General features: G+C 31.1%; 1 protein-coding gene across 3 annotated transcripts in view; it reads left to right on the forward strand.

Annotated features, from left to right (window-relative positions):
• The window catches only part of mio (GATOR complex protein mio), a 74328-nt gene that overhangs the window by 37519 nt on the left and 11273 nt on the right, over positions 1-25536 (forward strand). For all 3 annotated transcript variants that reach the window (XR_013025919.1, XM_076492900.1, XM_076492901.1), the window contains exons 8-23: positions 699-876; positions 1742-1843; positions 2962-3056; positions 6152-6193; positions 7414-7469; positions 9446-9564; positions 10833-10951; positions 11775-11918; positions 12188-12259; positions 13457-13674; positions 14869-14940; positions 18409-18521; positions 19479-19651; positions 20974-21039; positions 21316-21388; positions 23001-23181. Coding sequence is in view for 2 of the 3 variants with exons in the window: in XM_076492900.1 (XP_076349015.1) it covers positions 699-876; positions 1742-1843; positions 2962-3056; positions 6152-6193; positions 7414-7469; positions 9446-9564; positions 10833-10951; positions 11775-11918; positions 12188-12259; positions 13457-13674; positions 14869-14940; positions 18409-18521; positions 19479-19651; positions 20974-21039; positions 21316-21388; positions 23001-23181 (1823 nt within the window). In the remaining variant the exon portion in view is untranslated. The remainder of the gene's footprint in view (positions 1-698; positions 877-1741; positions 1844-2961; positions 3057-6151; positions 6194-7413; positions 7470-9445; positions 9565-10832; positions 10952-11774; positions 11919-12187; positions 12260-13456; positions 13675-14868; positions 14941-18408; positions 18522-19478; positions 19652-20973; positions 21040-21315; positions 21389-23000; positions 23182-25536) is intronic.

Here is a 25536-nt window from a genome sequence, read left to right on the forward strand (position 1 = left end):
CACGTGGTCAGTTATCTGTTACCTCTTTCTTTCTTTGTGAACCTGATGATGACCAAAGAAAGTCGAAATGTTTGCTCTTCCACATAGTGCTTTCTCTATGCATACCCTCTGTTTTTACATATATATTTTTCTCATCAAGAGTATTTTTCTCCTCTTCATTGATTATGAATAGCTATATGATTTTTTTTTTATATTAGTCATTCCAGGAGATGTTCTTGTTAATATTCAGCTATTTATATTTTATATTTGCAATAACATAATCAATTATCTCTTTTCAGCTTATGCAATAAGTTAATATTTCATGGCAGCAAAGAGTTATGACTGAGCACTTCAGCCTTCACAGATGTGTTATCTACTGCTCTGTCAAGTAGTATAATCACATTTCTGATACTGATCTTTCAAACAGAGCCATGAAATTTGCATCTGTGCCTTTATTTTTCAGACTATTTTTTTATAATGGTTTAAGATATGCTTTTGTTTAAAGCAGTATCTGTAACTTTAATTTTTTGTACTTATCATTAGATTCTGCTACTTAAGTAATTACATATATAATCTGTAGAATACAGTGGTAATCGTAATGAAAATATTTTATTTGAAAAGTGGGAACTTGTTTTAACAAAAGGCTACAATAGTTTTACGTTTTTAGTATTTTGTATTTAAGGGTTTGTGTTAAATGTATTAAAACAAATATCTTACAGCTGGCAGCAGGCTTGGAGAAAAATAGATCTGATTATGCCTTAATTGTTTGGGATGTTACTCGGCCTCAGCTTCCAACTTTAGAAAGTGAGGGACTTGATCGACGACAACATATTGCAGGATTTTTGATAGGGGATCATACAGGAAATCAGCCAACATCCAGAGCATTGTTTGAACTAGGTAATCTGTATTTCATTGTGGTGATTGTGTTAGTGATCAGTTTTGATGGGAAAAGTATATATAATGATGTAATTTACTTAAAGTAGCATTTTTGAAACTGTTCTGTGATGTTTCTGATTTTTATAAAACCATTTCCTGTTTATAGTTTATAGCAGAAATTACAGCTTTGTAATAGTATATGTTATAATAAAACAGTATAGAAGAGATCTTAAAAATAGCTATTATGTTTCTTTATTGTTAGATAAATTGACAAACACTATCATACAGTACTCATATACTAACATTATTGCATATTTCCATATTTTGTGATATAATGTTTAAAAAATACTTTATTTTTGTTGTTTATAGAAAGTTGAGTAAAAATGTTTTACAAATACATTTAACTACCTAAATGGTCAGAAACTTTCATTAATTATCAATTAATATGAAGGCTTGAGAACTATCTTTTAAAAAATGTTAGATCTGTTATTAATGTACTTGTAATGATCATTAGAAATATTGTGATAAATAACTGTACTATAAATTTGACTTTTCAAATTCTAAAATGCACATTATATATTTTTATTTTGTTTTTAAGTTTTGATGTTACATACATACATACATACATACATATGTAGTTTAATTTGACCTTTAGTTAATACTATTTCAAACCTGTTGTTTATTCAAAAATTAAATATTTTCAGAGATAAATAGTCCTCATCAGAAATTAAAGATTAGAAATATCAGTACTGAACCAAATGTTTTTAGCAATTCAAGTATTTCATAGGGTTGTAAGCTCATGTATGACAATTTTTTCACAATTTATTGTTTTATATTTTATTTTATCAGATTTTGTTATAACTTGAACATTTTTTTATAACAATAGGTTTGTCAGAAACTGTCCATTCTTTGCATTGGTCTCTTCAGCAGCAGAAAATGTTATTTTGTGGTATGAACAATAAGCATTTGAAAGTATTTGACCTTAGAGGTGAGTTTGCTAATATATTTATTGGTAAATATTTAGATATATCAATCTTTTTTCAATAGCTAGCATGTACTAGTAGAGCTAGATGTTTAATGTTTATTTGATAATTGATTAGTACATATTTATTAAACTTTCATTATAGCTATTTTGAAAACCGTTTCATTAGTAAATGATCAAACAACTTGATGTATTGTGGTTTCAAGATTCCAATCAAGACGTGTACAAAATACAAATGGATGGCTTATTCTAAGGAGATGAAAGGTTCATATCAAAACTGTTTATTTTCTGAGATGGGCAGAATAGTTCTAAATAAATTGAAAAGTGGGTTTTTATACAAGCAAAACTCTTTGCAACTGTACAGAAATGAAATTGTGAATTTTGTTTTCATGAGTTTACCTTAAATAAATGCCAGAAAATAAAATAATAATGAGTTAAAAATAATAAAATGTAGTTAGAATTAACACACAAAATTGACATTGAGGTTGTATCCAAGAAAGTTTTGTCAAGTAGTGAAGAATATGAAAAGCCAAAATGTACCCTGTCTTCAAGCACAATAATCTATAATTAAGTTACATTTTAATTCTAAAATTTGTGGATGAAGAGGTTCTATATATCTAACATTGTTGTATTGTTTTAACATTTATAAACAAAGATTTATTCACATATTTGTCATATGGTGCAAAAGTACTTTGTACATTCCCCAAGACTTGTTGTACTTGTGGATTTTTTAATACCTTTTAAACTTACCATTTAGAAACTTTAGTTAATTTAAGTATATGAATAACAATATGGTATTGTATCATTTTTATTATTTTGTATTATACATGAACGAACTGTTTGAGGTATCACAGATATCCTTTTGAATTGTTACAAAATGGTTAGTTAAAAAGGGGCTATAAAACTTCATAAATTTTATGTGCTTACCACTGTTATAAATGACACTATATTTCTTAGGTTGGTTGACCAGAGTTTACAGTAGTACTGGTGGTACCAGGTATTTTGCAAATTAAAAAACAAAAGAACAATAATTTGGAACTTTGTATTCAGTTGCTCATTGAGAGTAAAATGCATAAATAATTGTCACACAGTTACAGTCTCAATAAATCTATACTTTTATGCAGAGTCCACTAAGCAATGCACTTCCACACCAACTAAGGCTGTGTTTGGTGTTTGTGTTGATCCATTTTGCGAACATCGACTGGCATCTTTTGTGGAGGTAATGCTGTTTATTTATTTGTTAAGGATTTTTGTATGTATTTAAGTATAACACACATTCTTACCTGTATGAATAATAGACACTGTGTTAAATGGACTTTCATAAAAGTCTGTTTCGACCTTCTTCGGTCATCGTCAGGTTCACGTTCTTGTAATTTTGAGGTTAAGAAATGATATTTGATTGCTTTCTTTTTGTTCACGTGTGAAGTTGATGTTAGGATGTATAGCATTAATGTGATTGAAAAAATTAAGTGCGTGTACTGTAGATGTGAATCCTGCAGCTATGTCGTCTACATATATCTACCAGTATAGTGGTGGATGCAATGCTGTGTTAATTGCTTGTGTTTCAACTTGTGTCATAAAAATATTGGCTAGAACTGGTGATACTGGGTTGCCCATGCTTAGGCAATTTGTTTGTATATATACTCTTCAAAAAAAGAAATGCAAAAGGCAAAATATGAGTTAACAAGTTTATTCTGGATAGTTCTGTATGACATGTGTGAAACTTTGCACATTCACTGCTGAACATCCAAAGTCTGCAAAGGCGAAGTCTATGCTCACTAGGTGTAGTTTAACGCCACTCAACGACAATAACGAGTATGCCCCCTGTGAGCATCAATAACAGCTTGGCATCTCCTGCCCATGGAAGCGATGATATGACGAATCACATCCTGTGGAATGGCTCTCCACTCAGCCTGCAAAGCTGCTGCAAGCTGAAGTAGAGTCTGCAGTTAAGGTTGTCACCATCGCAGACGTTGGTCCAACTCGTCCCAAAGATGTTTGATGGGGTTTAAATCTGCTGATCTGGAGGGCCAGGGAAGAATGTTGATGTGGTGTCTCAAGAAGACAGTGGTGAGTCGGGCTGTGTGAGGACGGGCATTGTCATGTTGAAAAACGTTGTTGATGTTCACCATGATGGGTTGCACATGGGGCCTAAGAATCTTGTCGACGTATATCGTTGAGCTGCAGGATTCCCTTGAATGTGCAAAAGGTCTGTTCTGGCATTGTAAGCAATGGCAGCCCACATAATGACGCTGTCACCACCAAATCTGTCAACATTCTGCACACAGTTTGCTGCAAAACGTTCACCTTGGCGACGGTAAACATGGGTCTTTCCATCCTGCCTACGAAGCATAAAACTTGGTTCATCGCTGAACCAAACATGCTTCCATCATCTATGAGGCCATACCTGATGTGCCCGAGTCCACTGCAGCCATGCTTGACAATGTTGCTGAGTGAGGATGACGCCTCTGACTGGACGTCGAGGTTGCATTCATGCATCTCGTAGACGGTTGCGTATGGTCTGATCAGAAATCCTACACAGCCCTGGTATGGTTGAGGCAGTAGACGTTGCAGTGGTGGTCCTATCCTGAAGGTGACATAACCGGATGTTGCATTCTTGTGCAGGCGTGGCCACACGAGGTTTGCCAGATCGTGGATGGTCATGAGTTGATCCATGTTGTTGGTGACGATTCCATAGCCTTGTGATGGTGCTTGGGTAGACTTTCACAGCTTTGGCAACATCTGATTGAGATTCGCCTGCTTCCAAGCGAACAATGGCATTGTTGTGTTGTGCTTCAGTCAGTCTTGGCGTAACTGTATTGCGTGTCAGTGGCTTAACACTGAGCTATGGAAACCGAGAACCCGTCACTTTTATAGGGATTTTACACATGTTGCACTTGCAGAACATGCAGATCTCTCAAACAAATTTATTGGACACGCATGCATTTTGGCAAAAAATTTGATGTTTTCCTCTGTTTTCAAAGTGCACAACTTTTATTGTCATTTTGATCTGACAGTCAGTGTCAGATCATGTAACATCACATACTCTGAACTTGTAACGTTATTACATATATTACTCTTTAAAATAACAAAAATATCCCTTTTACGTTTCTTGTTTTGAAGAGTATAGTTGTGGTTGTTGAACATTTTGTTTGTCTTCATCATGGTGAATTCTATGAGGGTTGCTAATTTGTTGCTGGGAATGTCTTTTGATGGATTAGGGTCTCGGATATAGAGTTCCAAGGCTATCTTGCAGGCTTCAGCAGTTGGAACTTCTGTAAAGAGGGATATAACATTGACACTGGCCATTAAGGCTTTATGATTAAGTTGATTAAGATTAGAAATTAAAAGAGTCTGATGAGTAAGCTGGCTGATGTTACATATTTGGAGAATGTCCATGCTATGTATTTACCAAGATTGTAATTAAATGATTCATATGTGGACATTATTGGTTTTAATGGGCAATTTCGTTTATGAGGTTTGGGGATGCCGTATATATGTGGTGTGTGTGAGTCAGTTTTGTGTAGGTAGGAATAAAGTGCTTATGAAATTGTGTTGGTTCTTTTCATTTTTAGTAGTATTTTGTTTAGTTGCGAAGAAGGTCAACACATTGTTCACTCCTCTACGTAAAAAATTTTCTTAACTCAAACGAGCCATTTTTACATATAAATTGTTAAAGAATTCTTAAGAATGTATTTTTTTTTGTTAAAGTTTAATAGGACTAATTACCTGCACACACAGTTAAACAGTGGTTATGTATGAGCTTGACTGTACGTGGCAACCAGAGATGACAGTGAATGAATATTTATATTGTACTGTTTTATATATGCAGGAATATATACCAGATTTTTGTTGCTATTAAGTAAATTTTTATATATGGATTGTTGATCAATGGACATACATTATGAATATTGCCAAGGGACAAATAAATTTATTGAAAAACAAATTTCTATCATGGCAGATGTTAAGTGTTCATAATATATCTGGATAGAAATTAAATTTAACCTTTGAAACTGTGGTTTTATTTAATTTTTATATAGTTGTGAAACCTTTCCTGAGTTGGGTTTGTTTGTGATGTTATTTGTGATAGTAAATGATTAAAATTTGCTGATATTCTAGAACAAGGCTCAAAATTCCATAATAATAAGTACTCTTAATTCAGTGTGTTATACTGTTAGAAATAAGTCAGTCTCCATACGTGTATTTATGATTAGGTGATTGAAATAATATATTTTTTAATGTTATGTAACATAGAGAAATTAAAGTACTTCCATGTCTAATTTTTTTAAAAACCTTAAATTGCCTTTTTTTCAGAATCAAGTTGTCATATGGGATATCAGGAATTTTGAAAAACCAGTATCCTTTCAAAATGATGACAATTTTATGAACTATCTAACTAATATATGTGACAGAGTAAACTACTAATATTGCTTTGTTTCACTATTCATGATGTATTAATATTCATAGAGAATATATCTTTAGGTATTTAATGATCTATTAGGAGTAGAGAAAGACAAACTGATAATGAACCAGATATGTTTTCAGCTCTTACACAGAACAACTGTTTCGTCTCTGAATTAAAAAAATTCACTGAAATGTACTCAACTAAAATTTCATGAAGTATGGCATTGAAAGATTATTTTTGTTTAATCATTGTATTGTGTGTTTTCAAGCAGTGGTATTATTAAATTATTTATTTATAGCTTATACTATTATCAGAAAGAAGTTACATTTATAGTTGTTAACTAGGTTATTTTAGATTATACTAATGATGTAATGTTAGTTTTCCAAAAGAAAATAATCTCATTAATTTTGTAACGTTAAGAGTGTTCTTCTGCTTTGAACTTGAGTTTGTAACTTGGAGTGAGGTTTGCTTCTGAAGTAGCAGTAAAAATAAAGAAATATGTTTTATTTTCTGGAGTTATACATGTCCAAATGACTAGTTTCCTCTTGGATAGAATATTTTGTTTAATTTACATTCATAATTGTAATAAACTTTCACATTTTATTTTATGTTACTCATTGTACACAATAATTAATTATTTTAATGATGTTGAAAAACACTTAATGTTTAGTAGTTTATTGGTGTTTATGTACATTTTATTTATAAAGTGATTCAGCAATAGAAACATTAATTGTACATTCATATTTTACTGAAATGGCAAATTTCTAGATTGCTATTAAATATACGTATTGTTGAAGAATTTTTGTTGTTTTTTTTGCTACTAATAGTTTATACTTTTAATGTTTATGTAGAAAATTTGTTTCGTTTGAAATGTATACTTCTTTCAACTCTTTGTAAACAGTTGTACACAAATTACTGTGAGTGGAATTACATGTCATTGTTTAATTGAACTAACACAAAAGTGTTGAACATTTTTAATGAGCTCAAGCTATAAACAATAAAATGTTTCAAAGAAATATATTGGATAAGAAAAGGTAATTGCTTGTAAGGCTTGTAAACCATTTTTGAAGTTTGTAGTCTATTAAATATTTTAGGTAAACATTGTATGTAAAGGACATCGTTGTACTAGTAGTATCATTCAGGTTGTGGATTCTTAATTTGTTTTATTAAGATGAATGTTGTAACTGAATCTAGACATGTTACAAAATTAGCATGGTGTCCAACAAGGTAAGATTCACATAAATTATGTTTCTGAATTGGTATTAAGGTGAACATTACACTTTATGTACAGAAACATGTTCAGACAATTTGCAAATTCATGACTAAATGTTATTTTACCTTTGTTCTTGTACAAAGTATTAATGTGTGCAAGTATATATAATTCTTTCTCAAGTGGTTTCTGCATTGATTAAAAAGCTAAATCAGAGTGAACATGAATTGTAATTCCAACAAAATTGAACTAATTTCAATTAGAACTGAACATTGCTCAAACTTTATTTCTTCTATTTACTATAAGTAGATGATGCAAAAGTTTAAGATGATAGTAGAGAACTATTTCATATTATTGTAATTTCCATTGGATTGATGTCACATTGGAGAAGGAATGTTGATTATAACTCTGAATGTACTTTGTGTATCTACAAAAAAGGTGGTAAACCTTTAGTAAAATGTGCATCTGTAGTACACAAGAAATCAAATGTATTACAAAAGTCTTTATATCAAGATATGTGTGAATCAATGATATCTGTCTGATTCGAACTTTAATAAGTAGGAGTGCAAGGTTCTGAATAAATATTTTTTATTATAATGCAGTTTGCATATCATATTTCCATTCCCTCTTGAGTCTGTGAAATGCATATCTAAAGTGTTTTTTTTTTCAGTATTCTTAAATTTTTTATTTGCTATTTACATTTCTTTAACACTAACAGTTACTAAATCAATAATGTAAGGTAAAATGAATAGTTGGTAATTTTGATATCAAGTAAATAATACTATGTTGAATGATGCACCATAAAACGTTGTGGCCTGCACACTTTGAACTCACCCATGCACATGGAGTTAGTAGAATATATCTGTAAATCTGGAAGTTGTTTTACAACAAGACTTCCTTCTTGAGGAAACACAATGACTGAAAGAAGACATGACTGGGAACAGTTATTCCAAAACACTTCCAACACTATCATGAATAACACCAGACATTTCATCTCTGGTAGTGAATTGAAAGACTTTACCAGCAGCTGTCTACCACATAATGCAATTGAAACATACACTATTATGTGCAAAATTCATTTGAAAAATATCTTATTTGCCATCTTTGTTAATACTTATCTACTGTTTGGCCAATTAATTGTGTAGGTAAAAAAATAGGTGGTTTTAGTGCTTTCCTACCTTGTCAGGTAAGAAAACCAAACTTAGTTGAATATATTCTTCTCATAGTTTTTTAAAGCCAAGTTAGCTTCAAATATTATTTTAAAAAGTTCAATACATTCCACCTTATTTACTTATGTCTTTAAGGTAAGTGGGAAACAGAATATTTGTGACATTATTGATCTTTATTGAAAACTACATGGATAAAATATTTTTTTAATGTCATGCATACACCAAAAAAAAATAATTTGATTATGTGTGTTCACAAATATATCACAGTAACAAGCTCAATAGTTTTACATAATGAAATTAGATCATTTGTAAGAAAATAAAATACTGAGTGTGTAATAATTATATAATGTACATATGTAGGAAAAAACAAACTTACCTTGAAACTGTATGTTTTTTATTTTCTATGAAATCTGTAGTGTTATAAAGTTGAAGTCAAAGGATAAATTTGAACAGAATGATTTCTATTGTATATTCCAAGTTTATCATGATTTAGTCCTGGACTGACCATGACTGGTAATTAATTTGACTAAATTGTGAATCTGAGAAACTGTGGTTGAAATCTTATTGTTTAAAGAACATGCTTTGAACTTTAGCCTTCTTTGTTTCTCACTGTTTTAATCCGATAATAGTAGCCCCAAAGTTGGTGGTGGGTGCAGTAGCTTCCTTCCCTCTATTCTACCAATTCAAATTTAGGGATGCTCATGAACAGACAACCTTTTTGTAGCTATGCACAAGTATTCTTAAACAACCCTACACATTAACGTGCATTGTATATATTTAGTGTTGAATTCACTAGTAAAATGCATATTTATTTATTCTAATAGAAATGGAGTGTTGTCAAGTGTAGTTAGAGACAGCTCAGTAGTCAAATTGTACGATATTCAACATGCATCTCTTGGGAATGATGAAGTTGAACCTGCTATTGTAGAGCGATGTGTGCAGCGTAAGTTCAAGAATTTAGTCTAATAAGTGCTGTGGAAAGATCAGTTGTGTTTGTTGGATTTTTTTAGTTCATTCTAACTTATTACAGTAGTATTGTCAGTTAACTTGCAACTTTTATACAAATTTTCTGGAGTAAAAAATCTTTATATATATAGAAATTTGTACGTGGGATAAACTATCAAAGTAATCGTAACATGAGAATGTTTATTGTGATGTGCTTTTGTTAGGATGACTATGCCATCTATGTTAATATTGAATTGAAGCTCATTGATGTTATATTTTGTAAGCAGTAATAGCTGATTAAGAGTAACTTTTTATAGAATCAAAATCTTCATATTTACTTTTTAAACAGAAGTTTTATGAACTTAATCATAATGTTTCAAAATACATTTACAAATTATTGAGTCATCTTATTAATCTAGGTGTATGAATTTTGAGGATTCGAGTGATCAGTTATTTTTCTCTTCAGTAGTATTTATTATTGAACTTGTCTTCTGTTTAACTTGGTGATTTTGTGTGTTCTTAATTTTTGAGCTCCTTTTTTTTCTGTCGTAGTTTCAGTTTATGTATGAATCTTGTGATTAGATGTTAAATCTGTAACAGATCTCCATATCTCTCTCCCTCTGCATTAGGGTACTTTTTAATTGTTCCAACATCACAGTTTTCTATATGTTTAACAGTTATGTTTTAGCCTAATTCTTTGAAGTTTATATATTTGAATATTATTGACATAGGACTGGTAATGGTTAAAATAGACATGTTGTATCTGCTAATTGCTGTTACATGGATGAACACGTTTAAGTGTTCATGGCATATATCACACACAGTGTGGCATTAAGTATAGTATTAATATGTCTATTTTCATGAAAAAATGTATACATGCTTAGAAAATTGCAAAGCCATTTTCTTTTTACATTGTTTCCATTTGTTTTATGGCAGTGATATTTATTTTGCTCTGTATAATTAGCTTGGTCTGATTGAAAGTTAATTATATAAACTTCATTAGATTATTAAGGTTTATTGTGTTTAGGTTGAACATTTTGTGAAACTGTATTAAAGTTATACCAATTCTGGTTTAGAACTTATGTAATATTTTACTTGAAGTATTATAATGCATAACAGTTTGATTTACAACTTTCATAATAATTTGTAGTTTGTTATTGGTTTATGAATGATAACATTTCAATATTAGTTTTTTTTTTAAGTTTAGTATGTATAAATAATTAGATATACTAAGACTTCAGGAAGTTGCTGATTTTTGTGTTTCAGCATATGCTCAACATGCTATTTCTTCATTCTCCTGGCATCCAACCTTTGAGAATCGAATGTTAACTGTTACTCCCACAGGCACAATACGAGACTACACTGTTTTTGACAGAATGACATTGGTGAGGATTTGATTTTTATATCTGTAGTGAAATAAATAACAGAAGCCATAGCTTTTGATTTGTAATAAAAAAACAACAACTCAGAAATGTATTAGTTATCTTTATAGAGTTATGGAAAGCTTACAGGTTGCAAACGTTGAATTGCAATAACCATATTACTTTGAATTTCAAGACTTCATTTAAATGAGCAATTTTATGTGATGCAAAATAAGTTTAAAATTATTTATCCTGATATCTTAATTATTTGTGAATGATCAGTTAACAATAGTGAATACTTTACATTATCTATAATTATTGACAGTTAATAAAATATTTATTGATAACCACTATCAATTTTAATAGTTCAGTAAGCCTTATATTGTTGTAACTGAAAAGTATTTAAAAATACTGATATTTAAATATAGTGTTAACCACCAAAAATGACTGCTTTATCACATGTTCATGTCTTAGTATTCAGTATGCTATAAAACACCAGAAATACCTCTGGACAACTGTTATTACTTAAATAAAACAAGATTATACAGTAACTAATCTTAACCATCAAAAGTGTATATGACATCATGTATTAATCATTTTAATTGAATACTTAGTTTTATACTTTCTATTGTTTTAGTTAAGACATTTGTACTTAATGGAACATCTTGTAAAAAAGATTTATTTTCATGATGCAAAATTGATGAAATGCATTTAAAAAAAGAGTCATTTTTGATTTTTAAATAATATTCTAACTTCTATGTTTTAAACTTTTTGATGGGAATAACAAACAAAATTTATTTATTTTTCTACATTTTTATCAGCTTAAGGATTTTGTTTTTTTACATAGAATTGGTCTCCAACATCAGAAATTGTTTGGACTCATGGGAAGAAACTCCTACAGTGTATTGACCATCAAGACCAACAGTACAAGACTCTTGATGACATATCTGTGAAAATGAGGAACAGAGCTCTTCTAGGATATGGACTGAAGGTTAGAAACTTCAATAAACATTTGATATGGATTTTACAACCTAAAATTATGTGGATAAATGTAAGTTATGAATCTTTTTTTTTCTAAAGTAACTAGTCACTACTTGTGTTTCTAAAACCAAATAAAACTTTTGTTAAAATTTTCCTGATAAAAAAAAAAGTCAATTTCTACAGTTATTAAGTTCGATTTTCTCAGCCTATGTTTATTGCAACAAAAGTTATATATAATTTTTCAAAAATAAGAAGCAATTTATGTTTTGTTTACTTCAGACTCAGCAACTCTGGCAGAATGGAGAAATTGCACAGGAACCAGGATTGTTGGAACTTTGGACTTGGCTAGATCATATCCTTTAAAGTCATCTTCAAAATTTAGAAATTATTTTACTAAGCTGAAGGTTATTTTTCAGTAATGACAAATTTGTGCTTTTGAGTATTAAATGAGACATATTGAAAGGAAAATTTAGTAACAGTAGATCAATATAAAGTGCAAGAATAAGTAATTTTATATTTGTTTGCTTTCTTTTTTCAAATATTTTTTTCAGTGGTTTAAATATTATGGAAACAAGATTGAGTCATTACAGCTGCTGATTAAGAAATAAAAATATTTGTTTGCAGAAGACTAAAATTGATTTCTTTTTTTGATATAGAAGAAAAATAAATATAATTGTTCCTAGTTACAAGTAATTACAATATTAAGTCATTTCTGCCACTGGGACTTTTTTCTGATTTTTAGAAGAGGCTAAATTGCAGCATTATATCTATCCATATATCTTGTAAATTGCATCTGTAAGGTGGTTTTCCACAGAAGAATCCAGAATTTTATTAGAAAACAAGACATATATTACAAGTGAATAAAACTAGTCTTTATTTGTGGGTAATGTAAATACTTTTTATTGAGTTGAAATTTGTATTAGTTATTGGTATGAGTGCATACCTTACTGAAAAATTATAAGTATGATTCAGGATGTATTTATGCAACCTGAAGCCAGAAATAAATTGTTAATATGTTACAGTACTTTTGACTTTGTTACATTTTGATAAAAGTGACATGAATGTCTTCAAAACATACACACACAAGTCTAGATTTATCAAACATCACAAAATGTGAAAGAAACAATGTTACCAATTAATTCTAAATTGAAGATTTTTGAGTTGACATGTACTAGAATATATTAATCTTTTTTTATGAAATGCAAAATTGTTTTGTTTTGAGTTTCCATACTGATTACAAGTATTATTTTATTATAAGTTACAGCTTTTACAGTAAGGAAGAATATTTTCTAAAATAAATACAATGCTTTGATCTTTTGTTTTACTCTTTACTGTTAAAACATTTGTACTTGAGAATGATCACACCAATCAATGAATTGTTGTACCTGTTTTAAAACATTTTCTTTTTTACTTTAAAGTTGGTAAATTGTAATAAAATGAGAGTACAAAATAATTATTTTTCTCTGAATATTATACTTTGTGTTTCATTTATTTTTTAGTTGGGTTTTAGAAACATGAATATTTGATGTTTCCTTTATTTTAAAATCACGAATGAAAAGTCTTCGTGAAGAAGGAAAGATAAAAGGATTCTTTAAAGGGGAAAATAAGTATGAAGGAGTTCGATCTTTGATCTTTGGTGGTGATAGTTCTCTAGGTGTCTGGGTTACATCAGGCAAGAGTGAACAAATTTTTGCTAATTGGGTTGGATTGGACAGTAAAGGTCAAACTGGATCATGCAAGGTTCCAATGTATCATAGTAATGAAAGGTAAGGAACAGTGATTGACAACAGGATCATGGTAATATCAAAGTCCAGTAAGAATTTTTACTGAAGTTGTGTTGTAATATTACTATTTTAGTGTGCACTGTTGTGAAACATTTTGAAAACAGATACTATAGAAATATATAATTGATACTTGAAACTATCAGTATCTGATGAAACTTTATAATTACAGAATTAAAGGAAAAACAAAGACGACTGTTTGTTTCACACAAACTTTGTTTATTCATGACATGAAAATGTCTTTAGACTCAAAACCACGGTCATGAATAAATGAAGTTTTCCTGAAATGTACAGGTTGTTTTTGTTTTTTCTTCAAATCTTTAACTATAGGAATAATTGTATGTACATATTATTCTGTTGTCATTAAGATGTAATATTATATGCATACCATGTGCAAATCAATAATGAATTTAAAAATAACCTTGTTAAACTCAATGTACAGTATGTAAAATTTTTCTATTGCAAACATACAAGATCATTCATGCCTTTTCAGTTATGACAGCTGTGCTACTGGCTCAGGTATAATTTGATAATACATGTTGCATTGAACTAATTATAGGGCAATATTGAATATAAGTTGAAACATGTTTTCAGAGACCATGGGAAAGAATAACTTAGTGTCATAACATCCTTGTTTTTAGGCCTGTAAAATGTCTTTCTTGCAGAATGTGCATCAAGCAGTTTGGTCTCTTGTTTCTGTCAACTTCTCTCACTCTTTTCAGTTACACCAAATGTTCTAGGAAACGTATAATTATTCTGTGTATTTCATATTTGAAAGTTGGGTAACATCAGATACTAATTGTACCTTGTAAAGCAATTCTGAAGTGCATGTGCTTGAGTTAAGAATTGCTTACAATATGACCTTTATTTATAATTATTTTATAATTAATGTTGACTTAAACTAATTATGGTTTCTGCAATTTTCTCACTGAAAAATATTCAGTAAACAAAAAGACAAAAGTGTTTTACCATTGATTTTAAAAGTAAACTTCATTTTATAAGCAAATTCTATAAAATTGCATATTATGAAACAATGATCCTATTAATAATGCAATGCTCAAATAAATTATGGAAATAACAGCTAATTGGACACTGTTTAACATGTAATTATAGTTAAGGCACATAATTTTCCTATATCATTAATGTATAGTTTCAAATAGATGTATATTCATTTTGTAGAGACAGAGCCTTGCAATTGTGTGAGTGGGGTTATGACAATGACGGCCTTTCCCTTGTACCAATTCTAGAAAAGTAAGTTCCTTTTAAAATGTGTACATTTCATTGTTTCTACAAATAGACTTACTCAGAGGTCCAGAAAATGTACCATTATGTCAAATTGTAAAAAGCTAACAAGCAACCTCTCACTTGACCAAAAACAAATAAAAGTTACAGCAGTTTCCTAAGTGGGTAGGTCTTCTTTCATGTTAGGAAATTCAGAAAAGCACAAGTAACCAAGAGAGAGATGGTGAGATGGATAGGGTAAAATCTGCCAGTCATTTTGCTGGAGTTGGAAAGGTTTAATGCTGTACAGGTGAAAGGTTTCACAATGCTAATGTCAAGCAGTTTTAGCAAAAGGTTATCAGTTAATTCAAACTGAACACAGTAAGCAATTCAACGACACTGTTTATTGCCACTGCTCATTGCCTTTTCTCACACTGTATTCTCTTTTTCATGCAAAGGGATTTCTTTGAAAATATCCTGTCATTACTTGGAAGTTGTTGCTCACTTTAGCTGTTTTTTTTAGATCATCATCTTTACTATTATATAAAAGCAGTGTGTTCTCAGTTAAATTGCATTAGAACAACTTATGGCTAGAAATCGGTATTAGTGAAGTATTACGCCCACTAACATTAAACAAAAGTCACTATATCGTTGGAAGTACTTCTTTCAGGATTGCCCTACAACATTCAGTTCTTTATAAAATAATTTATATTCTGATAAATTAGCAGTAAATACAAATTTAATCCTAGACTTAAGCTGAGAGCAGTTTAGAAAACATGGTATGATTAAGTCAGGTATGTGTGTGTGTTTTTCTTGTAGCAAAGTCACATCGGGCTATCTGCTGAGCCCACCGAGGGTAATCAAACCTCTGATATTTTAGCATTATAAGTCCATAGACTAGTAGCAGGGGGAACAATTAAGTTGGAGATTGCTTGTTAAATTAATATGATATAACACTTAAAATATCCAGTTGTTTTTGCATTCACCAAAATTAAAGTCTTTCAGCATTTTTAGAGCAAAAATATTTGCATACCTTTTCTAGTAAATTGAAACAAATTTTTGAAACAATTTTCTCAAAAATCAGTTTACATATTAAGATTAATGAATAAGAAGATGAAGTTATCATATATTATTGAAAAGCTTCAGTTGAATTACATATTTTATGATTTGTGAACAATGTATACACATATTTTTGTCATTGAAACTGAAAAGTTTACTGCAGATGTAATTACTTATGTGTAATGGAGCTTGAATTGGATACCAGTACATTGTTCAGTTGAAATAACTTGATGCAATTTGTTATAAGTGTCATGAATTCTGATTCTTTTTGCTGCTTAATTACATATATTTTTAAACTGACCAACAGTTTTTTATTAGAAGTGAACTCCACCAGTTTCTTAATCATGACCATTTCTGTCTTAACTGAAAAACTAAACTTACATCTATAGGATTGTTTGTAACAGACTAGTATTAATATATATAGTTTATACATTCCTGTGTTTCTAAAAAAAATTATTCTCCTTTAGCTGATGTTTTCCTTTCTGATGTTCTCAAGAATAATCAAATTAAGTCATTATATTTTTTAATATACTGCAGTCTTTGCTGATTTACTGTCATTTGGACAAATGACACTCATGTTAAGTGATTGTGGTTTAAGCTTTTCAAGTCGTTATAAGGTCACAAAATATTTCATGTAAATCTTATGGCAGAAATGGATATTTTACTAGTTTAAAGCTTGAGTGAAGAGCTTGAGTACAAAACTATAATTGCTTTCACAACTTAAAATATTTACTGTTCAGTATGTATGGATATAGATATTATAATATTAATAATCATTTGTTGGTGTTTTAATTGTAGTATGTGTATATCATTAGGACCAAGCTTGTCATATAATCATCTGTAGCCAACATATTAAAAAAAATGCAGTAAGTGTAACTGCATGCCATTATCTTTTTTCTTTATATCTTTTTTTATTTTTCTGTACTTGATGGCAAAATAAAACTCAAAATATCATTCTATTCCTGCCACCTTCTTACAGTAATGTAAAATAACAAAATGCTATCATTATTCTTTCTGTATTGGAGAAATTTGCATGAAACAAATATTTGGGTGGGTAATCAGCTATTCCTTTGAAAGTTCTAGTTTAAATTGAGATACATGCATCAACATTATTATTTCTTGCACAGATTTTGATTCATTGATTGAGGGTTAAAGTTTAATACTTTATTAAATGTATTATAAATATATAAATCTGTGTGAATGTGTATATGAGAACTAAATAAAGTGAAAGTAATGTATATATTATCTCATGAAATTGAGAAGCACATTAACTGTCATGGTACTGAAAAAGTAATTCACCCTTTTATTTAACTACAGAAATGCAGTTTACTCATCATTCCTAGGTCTGTTATTCAGTTATGTTCTATAGCTGGTGTTACTAATTTCCTTTTTTTTCTTGATAAGTGATTGTTATTTTTTAAGATTTAAAATTCACTCTCTGGTGGAGCCAAATTCATTGAATATACCATCATTAATAATTCCAGGCAGCATGTTTTGCATATCTATCCATGTTCAGAGCATCTTATGAGCCCTTTTACATATAATTTCTTCTCATCCTAAGAGTTACTTCTCTATCCTTCTCTATGTGAAAAGCTTTACTTGGTGTGAAACATTTTTTTTCTTTACATGGTAGCATAAGGGTGGTCTAAAGGTTTTAATAACAAATAACTTATTGAATTAATATTGCAGATGTTAGTTCATAATATATATTGCACTCACAGCTTTATGCTAAAGTCATTTGGTATTTTGTAAATGCCTAATAAGTACCAGACTATTCTTTAAAAAAAACCCTGGGAAAAATCCTCTGAAAGGGTATAAAATACAAAGTTTTTGTTCATAAATAAATTACATAATCAGTAAAACATTACATAATTACTAAAACATTACATTAAGTTTATGTTAAGCTTTTTTACTACATATAGTGACAGAAATGTTACATGGTTGCTAAATATGTCATGCTACATGACATATTGGTAGCACATTGAGTGAACTTCTCAAAAAATGATTAGTATTACACTAAAAGAAATGCTATTCCAAGTAGTTTGAACAAAAACACAATTCTTCAACTTTACCTTGAGATTTGTTACTTTTCATGCAGCCGGTAAAAAAGTAGCACATTTCTGACATTCCATATTGTTGTAAATATAGAAGTAAAATGTTATTTTGTATTTATAATTTTATAAAAAATTAGGGTGTTTTTTTTCTGTTTCTAATATTTATCATAAATTTAGTTGAACTCCACAATTATTCACAATCAACTTAATATTCCTAACCATTATTTCTGTATTCTTTAATATACTTGGAAAGGAAAGTGACTTGTACAGCCTGAAAGTTTCGACCAAGAATTAAAAACATTGTTTGAAAATATCTGTATTTCTTTTTTGAAAGGAATATTGACTTTAAATGTACATTATACTTTTATGTTCCCTATTGAAATAGATTAGAACTAGATAGACAGTATTCACGGGCTGCAGCAATAGCTATTTTTACACTAAAGATGAAACGAGCTATCCAGATACTAAAGAAAGGTGCCACAGCTAACCCTGCAGTTGGTAAGTAAACTTTTCTTCTATTTGCACATTGTTCTTGTTTTCTTGTGATGTAGCTAAATTGTTTGCTTTTAATTTTTAAATCGTCTGTGTGTGTGTGTGTTTGGTTGCTTGTAGCTGATGGATTGCTGAACTTGTCACAATATCTGACATGTACCCTCAGGACCCATGTTAGGAAGTGACAGGTGGTGGGGTGACTGAATGTAACCCCTTCTCTTTCACCTTCTGGAGCCCACATGTCTTCCTTGTGCATTAAATGGATACATTGGCTAAGACAATATTTTAAAGGAGGATAACAGTAGATGTTGGTTGGGTTAAGATAACCCATTGTGTGAAATGATACAATAATCTTGAAGTATTGCACACACAAATTAGGCTTTTCAAAAATGAGTAAAGAATAGCAGAAAGTTTTGTGAACAAATTTAATATAGTCGTTCTTTGTGTTTATAAAAGGAATGCTATAACAGTATGAAAGAATTATTTATGATTAAGTTAAAAATTTGCTTACAGTGTATATAATCTTTTTCTTATTGAATCTAAAAAAAAATTCAATTACACTCAGAACTGCTTTAGCAAAGAAAAATGATCCGGGTTTTATGATATTATATATGGTTTATGTTGATGTACACATCATAAGCGAGTTTTAAAAGTTTCTTATTTGCTTTAGACTGCGACACCCAGACTGTGGATCTGAGAATTAATGGTTTCTAATTCCTTGTTGCACAAATAGTGCAAAATCTGAGTGTGTTTTATAAGTAGTTTACCAGAGATTTATTTTACAGGCAGTTGTTATGATATATGTTTCAAGGTTTTGTGAGGGTTTGAAAGTTGTTACTTAGTTGTGAGCCAGAAATTTCTGGTATGATAAATTCTTAACAGAACTTTTCATTGGGATATTGTTTATGCATGGTTTTAAACATAATGAAATACAAGTAATTTTTCTTTCTTTTTTTTCTTCAGGGAAAGATGTTAACCTCAATGTTGTTGCCATGGCTTTGTCTGGTTTTACACAGGAAAAAAATACACTATGGCGGGAAATGTGTGATGTGTTGAGACCTCAGTTAAATGACCCATACCTGCGTTCCATGTTTGCATTCTTGACTTCAGATGTTGACAACTATGACTGTGTTTTGGTAAGATATATTCTTCTTGGAAGAGGTTTTGTGAATGTTTACTCTCCTGTGATTTCTTTTCAAAAGATTAATTTTAGTGATTTTTTGGACATTCCACAAAGTATGGGGTTTTACATTAATTACATTTAATGATATACAGAAAAATATTAATACAGTAGTCATATTTTAAATACATTTTGTTTTGTTAGTTTTACATACTTTATTCTTTTTTTTTGTTCAGAATTTTACTCAGGAAAATTAATCTTGCACTCATACAAAATGATAAGAACGCAATCTCTAAGTTTTAGTTCATTGAAATCGTAAATGATAGTTATAGAAGGTAGACGTAGTGTAACAGACAGGCCATAAGTCTAGCTGTTGGAGTTCAACTATTACTACCAGTCATAATTTATTTATATTAAGTGAGGACTACAGTTGCTAGTGGAGCACACAGGCACTAACTTGAAGTTAAAGTAACAATTCTGACTTTGAGAGTGAAATTCAAAATACAGAAACATCTTTAATGTACTTTTCACAACATTCACAACAATCAATTCATAGAATAACTTGGATTAAATCACCAAAACTCTCAACTGACAAATGTTCCTGAATCAGATTTCCAGTGTTACTAACTTGAGTTGCACACTTGTTAACTATATTACTCAGTGGCATGGAAGATGGCAATGTTACTTACAGAGAGCTTAGGCGAGAAACACTGGGTAGCTCCATCACAACGGTATTCACCCTTTATGTGACTGAATTTTCTTTCTTTATTAACTGCAACTGCCTGCTATGATGGTTGTTGAGTCTTCAACTGCTCACTCTGACTTCTTCCTCTCTACTGCAGTTTCTTCTCAATTATTTGAGTCTTTGACTGACTTTCAAGCCTCAGACATGGGTTTTTATGCCAAACCCTTCTATTATTTTTATGATCTTCCAAATTGTGTACACAACCATCTGCAAGTAGGTCTGACACTTAGTTGGTTGTTTTACCTTGGTTGTTTTGTAATTCTCAAAAGAGTAATATAAACGTTGTTGACTGGACTTTAATTGCAGGCAAAAGTAGGTTGATATTTTTCATGTTATTGTCTAAATCGTTTTTACAGTATTTTACTCCAGGTTTTTCAAATTAGTTTTAACAGATTGCTCCTTTATGTTTAGAACAAAAAATCTCCAGATTATAGTTGTTTTTGGTTCTTTGGTGTTATGGAACATTCAGATGTTAATAACTGTTAAGTGTCATATTATGACATAAATTGTGTTTTTATAGTTTGAGAAGTATAATTTTACATGAATAGTTTTATATTTTATGTTTGTTCAATTTATTTTTTTTCACTATTCAGAATGAGTCTGGAATTGCTGTGAAAGATAGAGTATCATTTGCTTGTATGTATCTTCCAGACAATAAGGTGAGTTTCATTATATCCTTTAATGTTACATCTACAGATTTGCTTTTTGTAATGAAAGTGCTGTCCTAAGCAAAATATATGTGCAAGAATTGTTTAAGTTGAAGTAGACAGAGAAGGAAAGTTATTCAGAAACCTGTATGTGATATTTGTAATTGAATTAAATAATCTAAGATGTGTACTTCAGTAGTGTATTTTTTTTGCAATTATAGTATTAATATTCAATTTTCCTTTTAATATATTCCTTCATATCTTATAATAATGAAGTTTTTAATTCAGTTATTCGAGTATTTGGATCGACTGACAAAAAAAGTAATTGAAACTGGAGACTTGACTGGTATATTATTAACTGGTGAGTAGTTTTCATAATATATCAAGACCTTACCAAGTCGATATTAGTCATTTTTCCTCATTGTCTATTTGAGTGTATGATGAGTTGGTGTTCATACAAGTGAGGTTTCCTCAGTCTATCTTGAATGTGATAATGCTTTATAAACATGAAATATTTTGATCAATTTTGTCAATATACATTATACAATGTGTGAACTGTCCTTATTTAATTATTAATGTTGCTTATAACAAAGACCTTATGGTACATCTATATAGGTGTTACTTTTTCATTATTATTATATTTCAATTGTTTTTGAGAAGATGTAGCAGAAAAACTTAACTTGAAAAGTAAGTTAGAAACATAGCTATACGAGGGCTGTTCAAAAAATATGCGGACTGTTTGAATTGCGAGGCTCCAGTTGGTTCCAGGGAATCCGCTTGATGTCGCTAGGTTCGCACAGATCAGCTGATTACGACGCCATTTCCCGATTGCAGATATCTTCATTTGTGTATCAGCTATGCAGTTTTAAGTGAAGTGCGATTTTTTCGTTTGGCGGATTTCAGAATGAATGACCTGAAGGAGCAACGACTTGCTGTGAAATCTTGTGTTAAACTTGGAAAATCTGCGACTGAAACTTTTGCTATGCTTAACACGGCTTACGGTGATGTTGCTATGAAGCGTATGGCATGTTTCAAGTGGTATGAACGTTTTAAGGATGGTCGACAGTCCATTGAAGATGATGAGCGTCCTGGACGTCCTTCCACGTCAACTGACGAACCACACGTTGACAAAATCAACACCCTGGTGCGGGCAAATCGACGACTGACTGTCAGGGAGCTTGCTGAAGAGTGTGGGATATCAGTTGGATCTTGTTACGAGATTTTGACTGAAAAATTGAAGATGCACAGCGTTGCTGCGAAATTCAGCCCTCAGAACTTGTGAGTTTTTTTGCCAAACATTCGATCACTGTTCTTCCCCACCCCCCTACTCACCTGACCTTGCTCCTTGCGATTTGTTCTTGTTCCCCAAACTCAAAAGACTCTTGAAAAGAAGAAGATTTGAGACGATTTCCGAGATTAAGGCAAATGCGATGAAGGAGCTGGAGGACATTACAAAAGAAGCGTACCAGGACTGTTTCAACAAGTGGAAACACCGTTGGGATAAGTGTGTGCTTTGGAGAGGAGAGTACTTTGAAGGGGTCCCAGACCTGTAACTTCTAAATAAAGTACATTTTGTTTTATGACGTCAGTCCGGGTATTTTTTGAACAGACCTCGTATTTAAATGTAAATGCACTTCTAATTCTTTTTGAGTAGATGCTAAATGTTAACAAGTGAAATATTTTGAAGTTTATTTTCCCCTTGAGTTGTGTAATGGCCCCTCTAATCATTTAAAGTTGGTAGATGTTTACATTCAGTTCAGACTGTCTGAAAAGCATTACTAGTAGCATACTTTAGCTATAGAAACGTAGTGTGTATAGTTCATATTGATATTAAGGAATAGTATCAATATAGAGATAATCTAACCTAATAGTTTGTTTATGATGAAAAAATTAGCAGTTTGAAAAAATACATTTAAATGTTTGTTACCTATTCAAATAACTTGATACTACAATTTATTTGTGACATTTTTCAGGATTAAACCAAGAGGGCTTACAGTTACTTCAGCGATATGTGGACTTGACAGGAGATGTTCAGACAGCTAGTTTAGTTGTGTTACAGGCCATGCCAAGTTTAATAAATCAAGATCAACAGGCTCAGCTCTGGGTGAATAGCTATCGAGAGCTCCTAGATAGCTGGAGACTGTGGCATCAGAGGTAATTTGCACAAGTCTACTCTGGTTTAGTAACCTCAAGAAATGTATTCATTAACTCTGTGACTGTAGACTGAGTTGAATTAATTCAGCCCTTAACTTCCAAATTATCCATGAGAATAATCATGCTGTAATTTCTGATAAGGTAAGCATATCTTCATGAAGTTTCACAGATTATCAGTAAGCAATATAATGATTCTGTATCCAAAATATAAATTTTTTTAAATTAGAAATTATGATATTTTAAAATTAAAGATTTGTCATGAGTTATTGTTTTTTGTTGGAATGTTCACTATCCAACATGAAAACTAATTTTAATTTCCATTTTGGTACTTGCATCTGTTTACCAGATTAGCTGTTCTCTTTTATTGCTCCCCCTATACCTGAATTTTTCTTCACTCCTGCTACAAGCCATCTGCTTTTCCCTGTTGGAATCAAGTGATTCCAGTATGTTTCATGTAAATCATCATGTCACCTCTCCACCAGTAAGAGCACAGTATACTCATATAATGCATGTCCCTCTTCTGAACTATCACTTGTAATTTGGCAATGCTTGTACTCAGACATGCTTTTTTTTTTTAACTGATTTAAGTTTTATGTACAATTGCTTCACAAAGTGGTTATACTTTATAAATTACCCAGTTTTCTTTAGAATTATCTTAATTCTACCCCATTATAATTGCCTTTTTGTTGACTTTTGAAGCATGTATTTGAAAGATAATACCACACTTACCTTGTCACCTGTACCTGTTTCCTTCTTTTCATTTCATTGATTGTCAATGCCTCTAAGGTGGTTCAGGATCTCTGCACTCAATAAGCTATCTCACCTGTTCCCTTTGAATCAACAGGTTTTTATTCACAACTATTTGTTGTTCCTGCTTCTTCCTCCTCTTTATTCAGATTTATATCTGTTTACAGATGCATGTTTTCAAGTCTGGGGTGCATAGGTCCATCACCAGGATTCTTTGGGTCATTGATCTGTCAATGGGCAGTCCTTGTATATCAATTCCCTTGAACTTATAGCCATCCATCAGGCTTTGGATCACTTCCTATCTCTAACCAAACATTGCCAAAGGATGATTCATTTCAACAGTGTTAGGGCAGTGGCATATATTAATCACCAAGGTGGCACCTTATTGAGATCCTCTGTTTTCATATGTTGGATCTCCTCTATTGAGACCCTCATGCACTATATTTATTTAATCTCTTGTAATGTTTTGGATGCTTTCAATCTCTCTGCATGTCATTTTTTTCTGCTCTGACAAGATTTATATGCTGGTGTAGTCCCTTGATTCTTTTATTTTCTGGTGGCTTTGCTGTTAGTGGGGTTTTTCCTATCATTAATGCATTTTTCATTGTTCTGAATCACAAATTATCCCTCTTTTGGTCCACAGTGCCTCATCCCCAGGTTTTGGTTAATGATGTCTTGAACCAAGATTGATCCTACAAATTTCTGTATGTTTATACTTCTGTCCAATTGCTTCATTGGGTGGTTTTTCTAATCCATATTGGCTCCTTCTTATAGTTCCCTATTGGCCAGCTTAACCATGGATTATTTGTTTGTACCAACTTCAGTCATTTCCTCCTGTATGCTTTCTGTTATTTCTCATCTTCCTTTGTCAATGCAGTCAGCAGTTCTACATCCTGCACTTACAGTCCTTCATCTTCACACCTATCTTTTGTCTGGTTCTTAGTGAGGAGATTAGGTTTTTCCTGTTGGATAGCTTTCCATTTGAATCAGTCCATTTAGTCTTTTTCCCATGGAGTTATATCAATGGAAGTGAAAAGTCTTCACATGTGGTCCCATTTTCAGGGATTTCGAGCTACTTCACCTACTGTGGTTGGTGTATTAGAGTTTCTCACATGACTCCTTGACTAGAATTCGTCTGTCCTCTTATTTTGGGTTATCTGGAAGCCTTGTCTCATACGTATCTCTCCCATTACTGTAGTCTTTGCTTCACCTGTGCTTACCATGTTTATCCATTCCTTCCAGATTTATCATTCTCCCAGACAAAGTACTCTTCCAGACTGGAATGTTAATATGGTCTTTCATTTCCTCATTATCTGATTTTCTATTGACAGCTCTGTAATTAAATAAAATTGAAGAGTATAAAAATTATGATTTGTCATAGCAGTAAAGATACTATGGTGAGTAATTTATGTTTAATTTCATACTCTTTTAAGGGGTGGAGGAAAAGATAGAGAATACAAGATGCCTAGAGAAAATGTCATATGTTTCATACAAGGAGAAATTCAGGGTTTTGTTTTAATATTCCTTTGTAGAATTAGAAATTTAAAACGTGTATACTGGAAAAACATGATTGTTAGCTAAGATTTTATGCTATACTAATAAACAAAA

The sequence above is a fragment of the Tachypleus tridentatus genome, chromosome 3 (genome assembly GCF_004210375.1).
Source record: "Tachypleus tridentatus isolate NWPU-2018 chromosome 3, ASM421037v1, whole genome shotgun sequence".
Taxonomy (NCBI): domain Eukaryota; kingdom Metazoa; phylum Arthropoda; class Merostomata; order Xiphosura; family Limulidae; genus Tachypleus; species Tachypleus tridentatus.